This window comes from Bombus huntii, chromosome 5 (assembly GCF_024542735.1).
Source record: "Bombus huntii isolate Logan2020A chromosome 5, iyBomHunt1.1, whole genome shotgun sequence".
Classification (NCBI taxonomy): domain Eukaryota; kingdom Metazoa; phylum Arthropoda; class Insecta; order Hymenoptera; family Apidae; genus Bombus; species Bombus huntii.
The window spans coordinates 10,260,389-10,276,565 of NC_066242.1; the positions used below are offsets into that span (position 1 = coordinate 10,260,389).

A 16,177-nucleotide genomic window follows, 5' to 3' on the forward strand; every position below is an offset into this window, starting at 1 on the left:
GTATTTATTATAGCATTTATGCATCGATTAATTAAGTCTAAGCATATTATATGCTTCGTACTATTTTTAGTGATACTTTCGTGCGACCGTAAATGTTTAGTACCATGGCAATGAGATGTAGAGCCTGATAAAAGAAAAACTCTGTATTGGAAAGGTAGGTTATTATAATAATTACTAATGAGAATTAATAATTCTTCCGAGTGTACGTTAGATCACGTGAAATAATTCGTAGTTTTGCGGGAGGAAATTCCAATGACATATAAACAGTATTTTGCTACTGCTTTGACTTTCTATCTCTGAGCACGGAAGTAAAGATAATATTCATAGGCAGGTTCATAGCGGCCGTTCAATGTACGTGGAGACACAAATGAGTTTATAGCGCTTATTGAATGTGTATGTGGGCACAGAAATGGCTTCATAGCGCTCAAAGGGTTAATCAATTAACGAACATACGCCTGATATAGGAGACATCTTGTTCAGTTGCTTGATAGGACTTGAAAATTTTTATTTTACCGAGCCATTGAACATCGCATAGTTTGTGATCTCTGTGGATTTGAAGAACCATCAAAGAGCTGTGTTAATTCAAATATGGAACCTGATTGATATGTTAACATTTGGCTTGTTTTAATCATTGATTTTTATGAATTCAGGCTTTAATATTTTATGACGTTTCATCTACTAAAACATGTGTATGTGTAATATGTACTTTATGAAAGATGTCATTGGTAGAGTAGAAGAAGATTGTTGCGTTAAAGGCTCGAATTTAGGTCTGGAGATAAGTTACACTTAAAAATATCGATTTTTATATTTTGTTGATTCTTACAATCATAGAATTTGTTTTATGAAAATGAAGCATTTTATGCTTTAGTACTATAGATATTATTCTCAAAAAAGATATAGAAAAGACTGACAAAACAATGCTCGATTTACAATCAAATGCATTCGAATTATTTAATTATAAATTTCAAACGAAAAGTTTATTTGATTATGACAAAAGGGAGTGTATAGTAACAATATAGAAAAGTATTGCCATATTACTAGTAATATAACTTCTAAGCTATAAAACATTGCACAAAACGAAAGTAGAACATTATACGCTTCATGTTATTTAGGTATCATATGCTTGGCAGATTATTGCTCGAGATGTACTACTTACGCTGTCGCGAAAGGCGATGCTCACACTTATCCCAAATAAAGGAATATTAAATTTAACTGCTGAAGTCCTCTTGCAAGAAGGAAAAAGCTAGCACAATATCTCAATCACAAAAATTTAATCGTCACATTTATTTGTTCCATTAAAATTGTCAACTTGTTCTTCTGAAATTATATAACTCCATAAGCTCCAGTTATAGATCTCAGTAAATACAGTCAAAGTATCGGTACGTCTATTTAATATGCAAAATTAATAAATAAAAAGGAACAAATCACAAATATGTTTTCCAATGTATAAAGTACATGTTTCACTAAATACTTAATTGGCGGTCAATAAATTTTTATCGAAGTTTCGTATATTTTTTAAAACAATAAGACCAAAAAATTATTTTTAGGATTCTCATTAGAGAAGTCGCGAAACTTATACTATAAAGTTCCTTTTTATGGTTTCCGATTCATAATGAATCGCCAATGAATTAATTCTAAACCTACTCAACTATTCCGACGCCACTCTAAAAACTCTACTCTTCTAAAGGATCGTGTTGTTACTTTGTAAATCGAGCAATTTGCGAAGAAAAATTCCGTGTCTCGGTCAATTTCATAGACCGCCCATGTGTGCTTATTAAAATAGAACACCCTGTACATATGTACGTAGTTTAGTACATAGATACACCGCACGATCTTGTGGTAGCGGGCATTGTTAACGTCTAGAAAGGATAAGAGCACCGTGGAAGGTGGCCAGGGACTGTTTTACTGCTTTTCCAGCAGCGATGGCGACGGCGAGTCAATGGTATGGCGTGCGGTTCTCCCCGCAAAGATTAGAAAGAACCGTGTATGCAGCTGAGGAACAGATTTACGTTCGGCAGGTAGATTGCACATTATGGTCGACATTTTCTACGGGCACGGTTTCCGTGTGGCTGGAAGCTCCTCTTTCTCTCTCCCTTTCTTTTTCTTCTTCGACGCTCCTCTCGAAAACGATTTGTTCTTTAGTACCACCGAATGAGATATTATGGCGATTGCCACTGCTCTGTATTCTCCTAAATTTTCGTAGATTCCCTTAAATTCTCCTACGTTTCCAATGATATTCACATTTTTAAGTTTGATTCATACGTTAGTTTTTTGGTAGACAAATTGATCAGTTCCACTTTTTGTCAATTTCATAATTCTATTGTCTGAATATACGATTAGTAACCTGCGGATTTATATGCAAATTTATATTTTTCAGAATATAATTAGAAAAGTAAAGCCTTGGTAGAAAGTTGTTTTATCTGTCAAATATTATAGAAAGAGCTATACCTTGAATATTTTATATAATTTTGTGTATCATGTACATTGTATACAATTTTACATCTATTGTAATTAGAATTTCGACAAATATATATCATAGTCCAATTGTTATACAGGGCGATTTTAACACGTGGCGAGTAGAGTTTCCAAGTAACAAATAATAAAGCATATTATTTCTTTAGCAGTGGATTCTCGTGATCCTTTGTGAATTCTTCGCTGTTGACTCTCGCAAATGAATTCATTAGGTCTATTGATTACGATATACAAATTCAGTATCCATATACATATTCCAGTGTACAGAGAATTTAATTATATGTATATAATCTGTGGTCTACGCTGGACAAATTTTATACTCGCGAGATATTGAATTGTTCGGAAAGTTCGCGGCGTTTCTGACAGCCGATACATTCAATTACGTGCGTGGTACGATTGAAAAAGGATTATTAATTATGAACTTCTGTCAAATAATAAAATGTTAAATAAATAATTATTAAAAAACAGGATCGATCAAGAAAAATGTGCTTTTTAACGAGACAATCAGTATGAAATGTTGCACAATTTAAGAATAGTTAAGAAACCATTGGTTAATCTTTGTAATTTTCATAGAGCTTCTTAATTTCAGCAAAAGATCAAATCTTCATTTTACTAGAAATGTTTTTTCTTATATTATCCTCATATTTCAAAATGTTAATAATTTATCTTGAGTATTTATATAAACAACACTATCGAGGAATTGCACGACACACAATAAGCATTCACCATAATTAAGAATGTTTCGTCAGAGATTTTTCAAAGGATAATTATAGTCATATAAAGCGAGATTCAGCGCATTATAATATTTCATTTGCATGTTTCTAATTTGAAAAGTTAATGCCGCGAAATCTTCTTTCGAGATTACGATTTCCCTTTGAAGTCTGCGCCGATCTGCTATACTGATGAAAGGAAAATTAGTACGATACGCGAACACACAAAGGAGAGGAGAAAGAATTGATAATATGGGAAATATAAAACCAGCCTTTTATTCGCATAAAATCTTTCCATCACGCTACAGAACATTTAAAAAATATCATTGTACAGGCACGCGTTTCGAAAATCTTTTTCACAACTCGAATTCGAGGGCGCATTTACTTATAATTATCTGAATATAAAATACTCGGTTTATTAACATTCGTCAGAGCGTCTCTCGATAACAGTCCACCGCGAAAGGAACTAACGGACGTCTAAACTTTCGAGAAACCGAAGAACATAGTAACGTATGTTACATGTGCATGCATGTATTTTGATTATCATTGATCTGGCTAACAGCGAAGATTTGGCGATTCAAAGTTTTCAAGCCTTCTCCTCCTGACTGTACTTTCACACGAACAGAACGGAGATTACTTTCAGTTGAACGATTACGAAAAGTATTTGCACATATTTATATTCTACTACCGATCCACCATTTCACAATTTTTGCCTCTAAATTTCTCACTTAAGTCTGTTCGATTTTTAAGTTAAAACTGTTACATTATCATTGAGTCGTGAGTAATTACGACAGCTTATTTGACAAATCTTATATCATCAAGTAGTGTAATCATTTTTGTCTTCAGGAGAAAGAGAGGGGGAGTAATAAAACTTTCTGGCAATGGACCTACCGTTAAATAATTTAACCCAAACTGTTACAATTCATATACGATTCGATAATTACGATTAGAAATTGCTGTATAAAAAATGAGAAATATGAAAATAACGAACAATGAGAAATTCAGAAGCAACAAACGATTTAAAAACAAATTGTTTTTCTGTCTTCAAGATTTCTAGTATTCCTGGTATCAGACACAGCAAATTTATATTCTCAGCTTCTTCTAAGAAATAAATATTCATAGTTACGTTACGTGTGTTGCTTAAAGTATGAGATTCACCCTGTTATATTCGACAACCACGCTATAGTAGAATTGGTAGTTCCGTTTGTTTCTTCATTTTAACCGCGTATTTAAATAACTATTTAAATATCAAAACAATAATGGTGTGCAAACACTTTCTCCATCTAATATGACTTAAAAACAACCACAAGGCTCCATTCCATAAAATTATGCTTTTCATTGGGTAACAAAATGTCGACAGTGCTCCGCACAGCGCGTCAAGCAAATCTTTTACAAAACGTCGCCTGGATGATATTGGGATGAAAGGAATTGGACGCGAGGCGAGGCAGCGTCGCGTCGACAGCTTTTTCGGACAACCGCGTGCGTCGAATGGAAAATTCGTGCAGCTTCGAATAAGGTTCGATGCCCAAGGAAGCAGCCTTCGAGGCATCGTGTACGTGTGTGATGTAAGTATATGTGTGGAACAGATCTTTTTCTTCCATTCTTCTCGTTCTCGGCTTCGTTGCTCGACTGGCTACCTTGAACGAACAGTTCGTGTTGCCTGACCGATGGACAACCAGTCACACGATGTTACTGTTAGCGTGCATCCGAGTAACGGCCGACCAGAAACACGTAACATTCGTCACAAACGCGAACAGGTTTCGTCGAACTCGGCAGGGCTGTGGTGTTGTCGCTACAGGCATGACAAAAGATTTTGCCGCAGTTTCGACAATGGTGCTGCAACAGACACAATTAATTCGAATTAGTGATGAGAGAATAGCAAAGAGAGAAGGTTGCCGTCCAAACTTTTTAGTGATAAAATCGATGAAGATATAGAGTGACAGTTTGCAAGCTTTCAGATGCTTGGTGTGTATAGAGATAATTTATTTATGGGGATAGTTACGAATTAAATATTCTTGTTGCGTTAATAATAATCATTATTAAGTAAAATTGGTATTTCTTGATAACATGTGTTACAAAGAAATATTTTTTTTTTGCTATTTTGATTTTGCAGAATTGAATTAATATTAGGTATTAGTTATTAATATTAGTAAGTAATATAAATTAAAAATCACGAAATTGAAAAGAAAGACTTTCATAATAATTTATATGAAACACGCAATATATATGTGAAGTTTTAGTTTTATGCAATGTAAAAATGGAAATTATTTGTTTACACATATGGCACATTGAAATACCTAAAATGGTCATGATCTATGATTAATCGATTATTATTATACGTTATATATTTCAAAGCAAGGTGGTCGAACTTTGCAAGAATAAACAATTCGTTCCACAGCCAGTTTGGTCTATTTCAAACTTCCTCTTTCCCGATAAAACGAAACTTTCTTATTAGTTTTTGAATCAGTTCAATTTTAGGAAATCGAGATCAGACAGAAATTTTGCTAAGATGAAAGTAGAAATGAGGTTCGAGTCCTGAAATTGACTTGAGACAAAATTGACCTAGATCTTATTTGAAATTCTGCATGGTTACTAGTTTCAAAATACATTATTGCCACCTAATGTCTGTCCCCTGTTTAATCGTATTCGACGATATTGCGATTTATGCTTCAGCTTATTTCATTAAATTAAATGCCTGAATCTCGTTTCGGCGACCTCAGTAGTCGATATCAACGATATCCACTTAAACTTGATAATACTTCACTCTCTCTTGGTCTTGATTTTTGACTGTAACAAATATTAATTTAATTTTAATAAATGTCATTTAATGTTTAATTTTCGTTGGATCTACTTTAATTCCCGTGATCATAAATACGTACTACATCCTGACTTTTGATGGATATGAAGCGCTGCATTAAAAATGAAATAAATAAATTATCCTGTTCAGCTCCAATTACATTTAGTTAAAAGATTTAAGACCACGAAAACGATCATTATCAGGCTGATCTTTTCTTATTTCCAATAAACAAATTCAGGAGTTCAGAAGAAAAATAGAATGAATGAAAAGACCCTTAATTTATGAAAACCGTGGATAAAGCTTCGATAGAAAAATCTAGCTCAAATTTCTCTCTCCGATTACCATCTAACAGAAAATAATTAGATCTACTTATATTATAATTAAAGAAAAGTTCATTAAAAATTTCAAGTATTAAAACACTTTTCTATATACACTCACATTATGATTTGGAAGATCATAACAAAATTTAGTCCTATGGTATAATATCGATTTTGTGTATCATTCCCTAGACTCACACTTCTGCCCAAGAGCCTTAAAACAGTAATTATATTTGCACCAAGATTGAAAGGAATCATGAATGAACTAATGTATAATACATAGTTTATAGTTATATTTAGGCGATAATTATAACTTATATAAGTATAATATACGTATAATAATAATTATACGTATATTAATAATTTTATAAAATATAAAATTCATAGTCTGCACCAAACGTTAATCCATTTTTATTAAAAATAGGAGACATGTAACACTTGTGAGCAGAAATGTATGCCATTGTTTGGAAAAATGTTTCGTAGATTTATACTGTTTTTCATGCTATGTTCTTAACAACCACATTTGGTTTATGGTCTTTGAATATCATTCGATATTCCAGTTCATTAGACATTCAGTACAACCATTCGTTACAATCTCGATGTTCATTGAATCAAGTTATTGGATCAAGTTGCCCAATATTACAATATGTAATTTGATGAGCAACCAGTCGTGTGAAAATCACATAACATCGTGGTAAACTGAGAACTTATACCTCCAATTGTATGACTGTGAAAATAAAAAAGAAATCCGTGTAATTTTTTATCGCGAAGCGTAACATTTCATTTGACATTTAAATGAAATCTTTTTCAGTAAAAATATTAATTAACTAAAACGTACGAAGTTGTACGTCGGAGGAATATGAATATTCTGTCAATCAGAGTATATATTCAGGAACGTCGGAGAGGTATAGAAATAAAAACGGAGAAATTCAACGTCCAGGAAATTCTTGCAACCGATAGTAATTCTCTAATTGTACGTAATTACTAAAGTAGAACATCTGGCACGCAAAGGTAGTTGAGAATCAGAACTGTGCATTAATTGCTTAATATGAAACAGACAACAGTGTTTCAAATTATGAATAATTCGTTTGGTCCAATTAATACACGGTACGTTCTCCCCGTGTTCCTCGTTTACTATCCAATTCCTCGTTGCGATAAATTTGTTTGCTCGCTCGCGAAGGAATAAAAATCTCGAGCAGCAGTTCTTTTATAATTCGCTATTGATAAATCAGGTTGCCTGTTTTATCGTTCCCACGAGTTGTTTCGAAAATCAAACAAATTTGCTAATAAATAATGATTTCGAATTTATAATTCGCACAAAAGAGAAGGTAGCTTTATTTAGTCTGTTTCTCCTGTTCATCAATTTTTCTCCTTTAATTGTTCTGTTTTCTTCAGTTAAAATGTCCTATCTAGCATTTCCTTCATTTTCAAGGTATGTATGCTGAAATATTTGAAGTTCCCCGTGTTTTTTATCTTTCAAATAAAGTTATATTATAGAGGCTGTTATATTAATATTTTGAATTGAAGGAAGAGGAACAAAGATGGTGCAAAAGAAAATAATAAACGTAATAAATTTTCTACAATTTCGAAATGGTAGATAGAATGTTTTAGCTGTTAAAATATTCTTCTATATTTCCATGGAAATATATATGGTACACGAATTTAGTCGAATATAATTTTATACACATTTTCACTGTTGCTAATAAGATTTTGTAAAATATTAAGAAGCTTTTAGTCATTAATTTGCAGAATTTACATCGTATCAGTATTATCAACCATTGATGATTTAAGGATCAAAAACATTACATTTCATTCACTCTCGTATATATCGCAAGAAAAAATCAATTTTTAATTCCATTATCTCTAACGTATAAATAATAAATATATTGGTGCTTTCATGAAGCAATAACGAAAATTAATGGCGACGCAAGAACCCAGTTGAATCGAAAATTTCGGAACTCGACGAAAATAAAATTACACGATTTAATCACATTTTTGCTACTCATCACGGTGCGGTGCCACGATCAAACATTTTCACATACATATATTATACAAACGAACGGCGTGGGTCAAGCGAACGTATGATAATCTACATCGTGATCCATCAAGCCAAATGAGTTCAATCTCGAATCGTGTCCCAAAATTCGGTCGATGAAGCTTAAAAAAAATGGATCGTTTTGGATCTTTAACAACGATGCAACCACGACCAAAATTAGGCATTAAAGGAACGATCATTATTACAAGGATCCACAATCTACCTAGGACTATATTTCCTTCGGATGGCAACAAAGCAGATTGTTGAAAAAATTTTCAACGTGGTCTGCATGGTCGAAGCCAAAGAGCCATACAACACGGTTCGCAGTTGCGGATTACGTTCCGTGAAAGTCGAAAAAAGTTCACAGGCTTGCACCTGAAGCTGGCACACGAACAACAGAGTTTTTTTCACCCGATGTACTAGGAACCCTATTGTTCCTGCGTCAATTTCAGGGAAAAGTACGTTTAATCTTGTAAAATATCATTTTCTTCTATTTCTACCCTGCTAGTCTGTACATGTTGCGTTCACAATAATGTTGAACGGAATAGGAAGAAAAATCTCATTATGTTATATTATATTATAGTATATATGCTACGTATTTTTAAATGAAGAAGCGATTGAGGTAAAATAGTGCATTGAATAGGGGTGGAAATTTTCTTGTTTTTATTTGAGATATTTGTATAACGTCCTTGTCTTTTTCTATAAAATTTTTGTATAATCGCACATGATTTTAGATAATCCAAATTTATGGAAACGATGTTGTACTACATTTCCTTTAAAAGTTATAACTTTTTGTAGATAAATTTAATTGATAAGAAAATTTATATAAAATGAAACATATTTCATATTAGATTATGATTTCAAACAATTTGAAATTTGCCAATGTAACTAATTAATTTATATCTAACTTTAATTATATTAATTTAAAATTCTTCGTTATGTCCAATTTTCTTGTTTATAATTTGTCTGTCGTACTAAATTTATTTGGGAAAGAAATGTTCATGCATTTCTTGGCAAAAAATCTATTTCATTTGTTATTTGTAAAAAATTTGTAAATACTGATATTTTGCGGCATCAGACACTTTCAACTAATTACAGCTATGTATATTGATACATCATTATAATGTTAGTGGCAAACAGAAAATTACAATTCAAAGCATCGAAATTCGTTCGTTTCTCTCTCGTGTAATGATATGCAGAATAGCGAATAATATCCATATAATAATTGTTAATATTACGTATTGGTGGTAATGATGATCAATTACTAAATCTTCTATCATTGTTATTACTGAATTATCATTCACAAACTTCTGAGAATAATTACGGTATCAAATGTATTTAAAGCTCCTTCTATATCTGAATACTGATCAGGTACAATCTGCAAACTTTGGCTAGAAAGTAATATTTAAAACGTACGAAACAATGGAATAAAATTTATTTAAAGAGTTCGAATAAAAGATAAGAAATAATATATGAAATATTAAACCAGTATCGGACTAGATATTAAAATATTAAGTGATATTAAAATATAAATGTTCATAGTTTGAAATATCAAGTTACCAATAAGAAAATTAAAAAATAGTATTTAATTTATATTATCATATTTATATCGCTAATCTTACAAAACCAATACAATTTTAATGGCATTTTCACTTTAAACAATTACACTTCATTAAAATACGTGTGTCTGTGTTTATGCGTTTTAAATATGGGAAAACCATATGACTTTTATGTATGTAAGTATATTTACACATAAAAAAAATGTATACTCTTCAACAATATAAAAAATACTTAAAAATATTTTTGAGATCATTCTACTACATCAATGTCTACATCCAGTCATTTAAATTCCACTTCTCTAATTGCGGTGTGTAAAAAGAAAAGAATTTATGTACATAAATTATTAAACGTCAATTTTGTTCAATAATTATTTCCTCCGCAGCATAATTTCTACTCCAGCTAGTATCCACAAATTTAAAGCCTCATAACTCGAAACGAGGAATTTCCCGATACGAGGTAAGCGACGAGTACGAAATCCAGGGAAGTAACAAACGTAACTTTCTCGCTCGTAAATTTCATTTCTTAGCGGAGCATGAAAACGAACGTCATCAAGTACGCATCGAGGAGTAAGAATAAGAAACAGTGGAAGATTTGCAAATGGTAAGGATAAAAAGGGATCGAAGGAGAAACGAGGAAAGGAAGTTTATGACGTCTATGTACGTTCAGGTCTAGGTGATGCTTCTCCTCTTGCTATCCGGCTTCTCCATTACCTCGGTGGTCTTTATTTTCAAGCCATTACCAACGGTCTATTATAATAATGCGGAATTCGTCGTCTGAAAAGGAAAAAGAGAGCCGAGGCGGCGGGATCTGGCGCGACCACCACTCTAAATTTTACATCTAAATTGAATCCCTTAAGTAAGATGACGGTGGTCCGGTATTCGTTCGTTCAACGTTGGTTGCCAGTTATTATCGAGGAACTAAGAGGCCGAATAATATCACCCCGATAACCGATTTCCAGACCAAGTTAATTATTGAACCGTCCCATCAATATGACTTACGAGAGAAACCTACGAACCTAGATTGGTCAGAGCACGACTTTCGTCGACTATGGACCTGCCTCCAGTTCATCTGATCTCCTTCGCGATAGATACCTACTTATAGATACTTTCCAGCAGGAATAAATCAGCTTGCAGATCGAATGTGAAAGATATCGTGAAATGATCTATCACGGAGCTTCCTCTACCTTTTGGTTTTGATAATTTGGAATTAGCGATATTAAATGAGCATTAAGTTTTTGTTTAGTTATTGTGGTGCCTATTTAGACATTGTAAGGAAGTAATTGCAATTTATGTAATTTGTGTAAATCCGTAGTTCGATATCAAACTAATAAACATTAAGCGAAGAATGTCTTTCATCGAGAGAACAGTCAACATTCCCTGAAATAATTCAGAATTGCAATAAGATTATTCTACATATATGCTCATATGTATATCCATGTATGTAATTCTAAGATAAGATCATGTAATAAGAAATACATATAACTCACTTCTCTGACGTACGGATTAAGATATAAGATTGGCGTTTCAAAATCGAAATAAAATGTTGGTGACAAATGAAATGCATATGTAAGAATATATTTAGTATTAATTATTGCATAATATTTTCATAATTGTTTACGATCAAGGAATATAATGGAAAACATGATAAATGATATTTTCCACCTTTTATGGACAAGCGATTTTAAAATTCGATATAATATTACGTTCTTGAGATGTTATGTGATTTTACTTAGTTTAGATTTTTTGTTTCATTTTTTTGTTATTAATATTTCTACAGATATTAATTTTAAACTATATTTCTGCTCGTAATTGCAAGAATAGACCCGAAAATTTTGTTGTCTGAAGATTAAAATACACTTTTTGATTTTAGCTATTACGTTCCAGCTATAAATTTCATCAATAAATTAATTTAACAAATCGTTAAAAATAAAATTTCTTTCCACGTCCATCATAGACTGATTCTGTGTAATGATACATAAAATAGAAAGGAAAAGAGACAAGGAAGGAAAAAGGAAAGCAGGGAGAAAGATACATTTTGGACTGTACTAGTGGCATCATCAGGCCTGTGGCTCAGACACAGGGAGGTCAGGTCAAAGATCGTATTTGCACGAGCGGGATGATTAGACGAGGACTCGGGAGAATACTCTGTTGGTGTGAATCCCAGAGGTGGCAAATTTAGAAGGATCACCACAATTTTGATACAAAGTTGCCTGATCATAAGCACTTTGAGTAGTTTCTTCTAATATTTAGGACATGGTAACATTACTTACAACTCTATCATTTATCCTTGAACGAAAGATATTTTTATTATAGAATGTTTATTTATAAACTTTTATTTACAATACTAATAGTAAGTTATAACTTGTGACTTGTAAATATCGTTAATAATATCAGCTTAATTCTATAAGATTTGATCACGTTGATGTATGATACGTTGCTCAGAAAAATTAGAGGATCAGTAGATTTAGCTGTATAATATCAGACAGTAGATTACCATTGAGATATTATCAATTATTAATGAAATTTAATTTTTAATGATTAATTGAAATTCTGTCGATTCAATTCATTTATACAAATGCGAGTTCTTATATGACGGGAACGAAAGATAATATTGTAGATAGTGGACAAAATTGGCGAACCCCTATTACTTGAATTTCAGTTTAAATTAGAATATCCAGGAGGAAATAATCGTTGCAACATTTAATAAACGATTATACTTTATTTTTTTTATATTTTGATGATACTTTATATTGCCTTATATTGCTTTAATTATGTTGATATGAATGTGAAACCGCATAAACAACATTATTAACTCTACTAAAATAACATTAATCCAACTGTACAAGATGGGATTATCAGGAACGTCACCTTTCTGTATATTCAACATCTCGACCATATCTTAATGGGATCAATTTGTCATATTTGTAGTTTAGCACTCGGATCAAACATGAGGCCGTCACTCGATACGGTTAATCAGCTTTGTGTTATTGAAACAGTAGATTCCGGGGAGACGAACAGGTAGAAGGGGAAGCTGCAATGCGAACTGATAAACGATGAAAACAACCCACCACCATCTGGTTGTTTCGACTTCGCACCACGAAACCCATCTCGGTCATTTTCCATGCGATCGCGTGAACGAACCAACGATTTTTTCCTGTGGAGGATCGTTAACCTAATTGGGCGTATCTTATTGCTTCCAACTGTTTTCCAGTACGGAAACAGAGATATTCGTGCATCGAGAAACAGGAAATGAGCGTTCGTTACGAAGTTTATGTTAAATCTTAATAATCATCACCGGCGCCGCTATAATTTCTCGGTGGATTATCTGAATTCCAAATTTAAGAGAGAAGATTTATGTTGCTCAATTACGATTAATATCTGTATAGTTATGTATTTGCGATTCGGGGAAATGGCACGCAATTCATGTTCTAGAAAATTTGTTTTATTCCGGAATTCATTTTAGTTTGTTATACTTGTGTATATTCTGAAATTATTTTATTTGTTTAAATGCGTCCCGAAACAAGGATTATTAACCAACTCTTTGACGTTGCAATAATGTTTATCAAGAGATTATCAAGTATGCAAGCGGCAGATATGTTTGATTTGTGATAAATCTGATCTTACATGTTATGTCTTCTTTATAAGAGACGTGTATTTATTATTGATATTATACTATATAAAAAAAAGTTTCCCGCGAGCTTAAAAGGAAATTCAGTTATCTATTACAAATAAGTTCCTTATTTCTTTATTATCTTCCGTGTTTTTCTTAATTAATTGGAAAGAAAACAAATAATAATGCAGAATAGAAAATGAGTATTTCTAGTACGTGTAATCAATTTGACGAGAGTTATCTGTAAATGGAAAAAAATTAATACCTTATTCCATTTATAATGAAAGAAGGACAATCGTTCAAGAAATATTTATAGAATATCAAATGGTCATTCCACGTATTTCATTTAATTTTAAAACAAATAAAATCGTTATCTCTAAAATGATTTTTCTGGAAACACTTTATAATAATTTGTTTGATCCAGAAATATATCCCGCAACTATTTTCATAAACAAAATGATATTTACTCTAGGTAAAAGATTTGTAATCTTTCTTCACGAAACTTCAATTTAATTAATTTAATTATAATCAAATTAAGTGATAGGTCCAAAAACATTTTTTATGAAACTAGTACAATTGAAAAAAGATTCGATATATTCAAATTAGAGACATTATAAATTTTCGCATATCTAATTAATATTACGACGCCAATATTCCCAAATTTATTTTAAATTACTTCGGTGTTTTAAATATTCTATCAGAAAATGATATATCCGCTGTACTAAACATACAGGAATAGAACGACCTGCTTTCAAGATAAGACAAGATTAAGGATAGGTAATTTAATACGTCTATTTCTAAAAATAGTCGTATAAATAAAAATCGTCATTCCTTCAATTATGTTACGAAATCTATATAAGAAGTTCGAGCTGTTCCAATTATTAGCATCTGTGCTCGAATCGATATCATCGATAATGCAAAGATATGTCGCCATTTTGGTCTTGCAAACGATGCTAGCCCCTTATTCCACTTTGCAATTTATGCATTCTAACATCTGCTTGCTGCAACGCATGTGCATCGACGATAGATACACGATCGATTATATTAGACCGAACGATTAAACGTAAAAATATTCCATTCAGGAATATCAAACGTATAGAGAAATTTGTTGGAAACCAGTATTTAACAAAATATACGTAAAAGAAATTAATAAAGCTTGTTTGAATCTCCATGTAAATGTTTTTTTTTCATTTTTTATTAACGAGAGGAAAAGAATATTGAATGCAACTCACAAACAATAACTTGACAAACCAGGGTAATACAACAGCTTCACAGAAGAGCAACAATTCTGCTAATCCATTAAGCATTGAATAGAAAAATAATCCATAAAAGTTGCGTAAACGTACTTTTGTTTCTAAAAAAAATCATAGTGTTATGAATATTTCAATCTCTTCAAACTTTATAAATATTAACCAAACCCCCTTCATCGCTACAATATTAAAAAAAAAAAAAAAAAAAGGAAACAGAATTCAGTAATTCAAATGGACTGAAAAGAAATTGCAAATGAAATGTTGCGTCTGCGTTCTTTACGTCCTTAATAGGTTAACAACAATTTTACAAAACGTTATCGTTGCACGAGTTTGCATATACAAAATACATAAGCCTTCTTTCGCTTCGGTTTTCCCAGGAAGCCGTCTTTCGAAAGCCATGCGGAAGGTTCAAATCATCGGTGGCCAACCGACAGCTCTTGTCCACCTGCGCGGCAACGCGGTCGGCTGGCCTATTCTATATTAAACAGTATGGTAATACTCGGTCGGCGCGAAAAATGAGTAACAAGGATATACCGAGTCTGGCTTGTTATTATGCAATAACTTACCAACCGGTTCCCGTGAGCTATCCCCTTCGTAATGTCCCGTGTCTTCTACGGAGCTGCACCAGACAACGAACGAGGGAGCGAAAAGAAGAAAAAAGAAAAGAGGCGGAGGAAAGCATGGTCTAAACGTGCTTCACGGACCAAGCAACGTCTCTATCGGGACGCCAAAGCGCTGAATATGCATGCCGAACGTACATGCATTGAACACGCTAGATTGTATTCTCGCGTGTATATGTGTGTGTATGTAGAGACACGAGTGATAGTGCAGTAATGTGATTGCACTGTAAGCGGAGGTGAACGTGGAGTTTTTGGTGAATCGTAATGTGACATTGTTTATTATCTATGATTATCTATGGAATAGAAACTTTTGATTTTGCTAAAGTTGTGTGATGTATTCTTAAATTTGGAGTAATTCTTTGTATTATTTGTACAATAAATACGGTGTTCTTTCGATTGAGGAAGCATGAAAACATCTTTGATGAAAATGTGTTGAAAATTTCTGATTTTAGGTTTAGTCCTCATTTTAAATTACTACTAATTTATTGTTAAAATGTTAAGAGAACGTTTCTAACGATATTTAATTGCGATATTTAATGTATATTATTGTAACGACAAAAGCAAGGAATCATGAAACACCAGAAAGCTCAAATCCAATGTACACTTTTGATGAGACTTTCTGCATGAATTTTGGAAATAAACGTCTTATGTATACAGGCTGGTTGGTAACTGCTGGTCCAAGCGGAAAGGGGGTGATTCTACGCGAAAAAAGAAATCGAAAATATAGAATGAAAATTTTTACATTCTGTATACAGAAAGAATCGCTTGATTTTAATATATACTCATTACCTAACTTTATTGTTTCAG

At 32.5% G+C, this 16,177-nt stretch overlaps 1 protein-coding gene across 4 annotated transcripts in view; it reads right to left on the minus strand.

Moving 5' to 3' along the window:
• Positions 1–3,442: 3,442 nt before the first annotated feature.
• The window catches only part of LOC126865995 (protein RUFY3), a 30,594-nt gene continuing 17,859 nt past the window's right edge, over positions 3,443–16,177 (minus strand). For all 4 annotated transcript variants that reach the window (XM_050619000.1, XM_050618996.1, XM_050618997.1 and 1 more), the window contains one exon: positions 3,443–5,018. In XM_050619000.1, the coding sequence (XP_050474957.1) occupies positions 4,878–5,018 (141 nt within the window). In that variant the 3' untranslated portion in view covers positions 3,443–4,877. The remainder of the gene's footprint in view (positions 5,019–16,177) is intronic.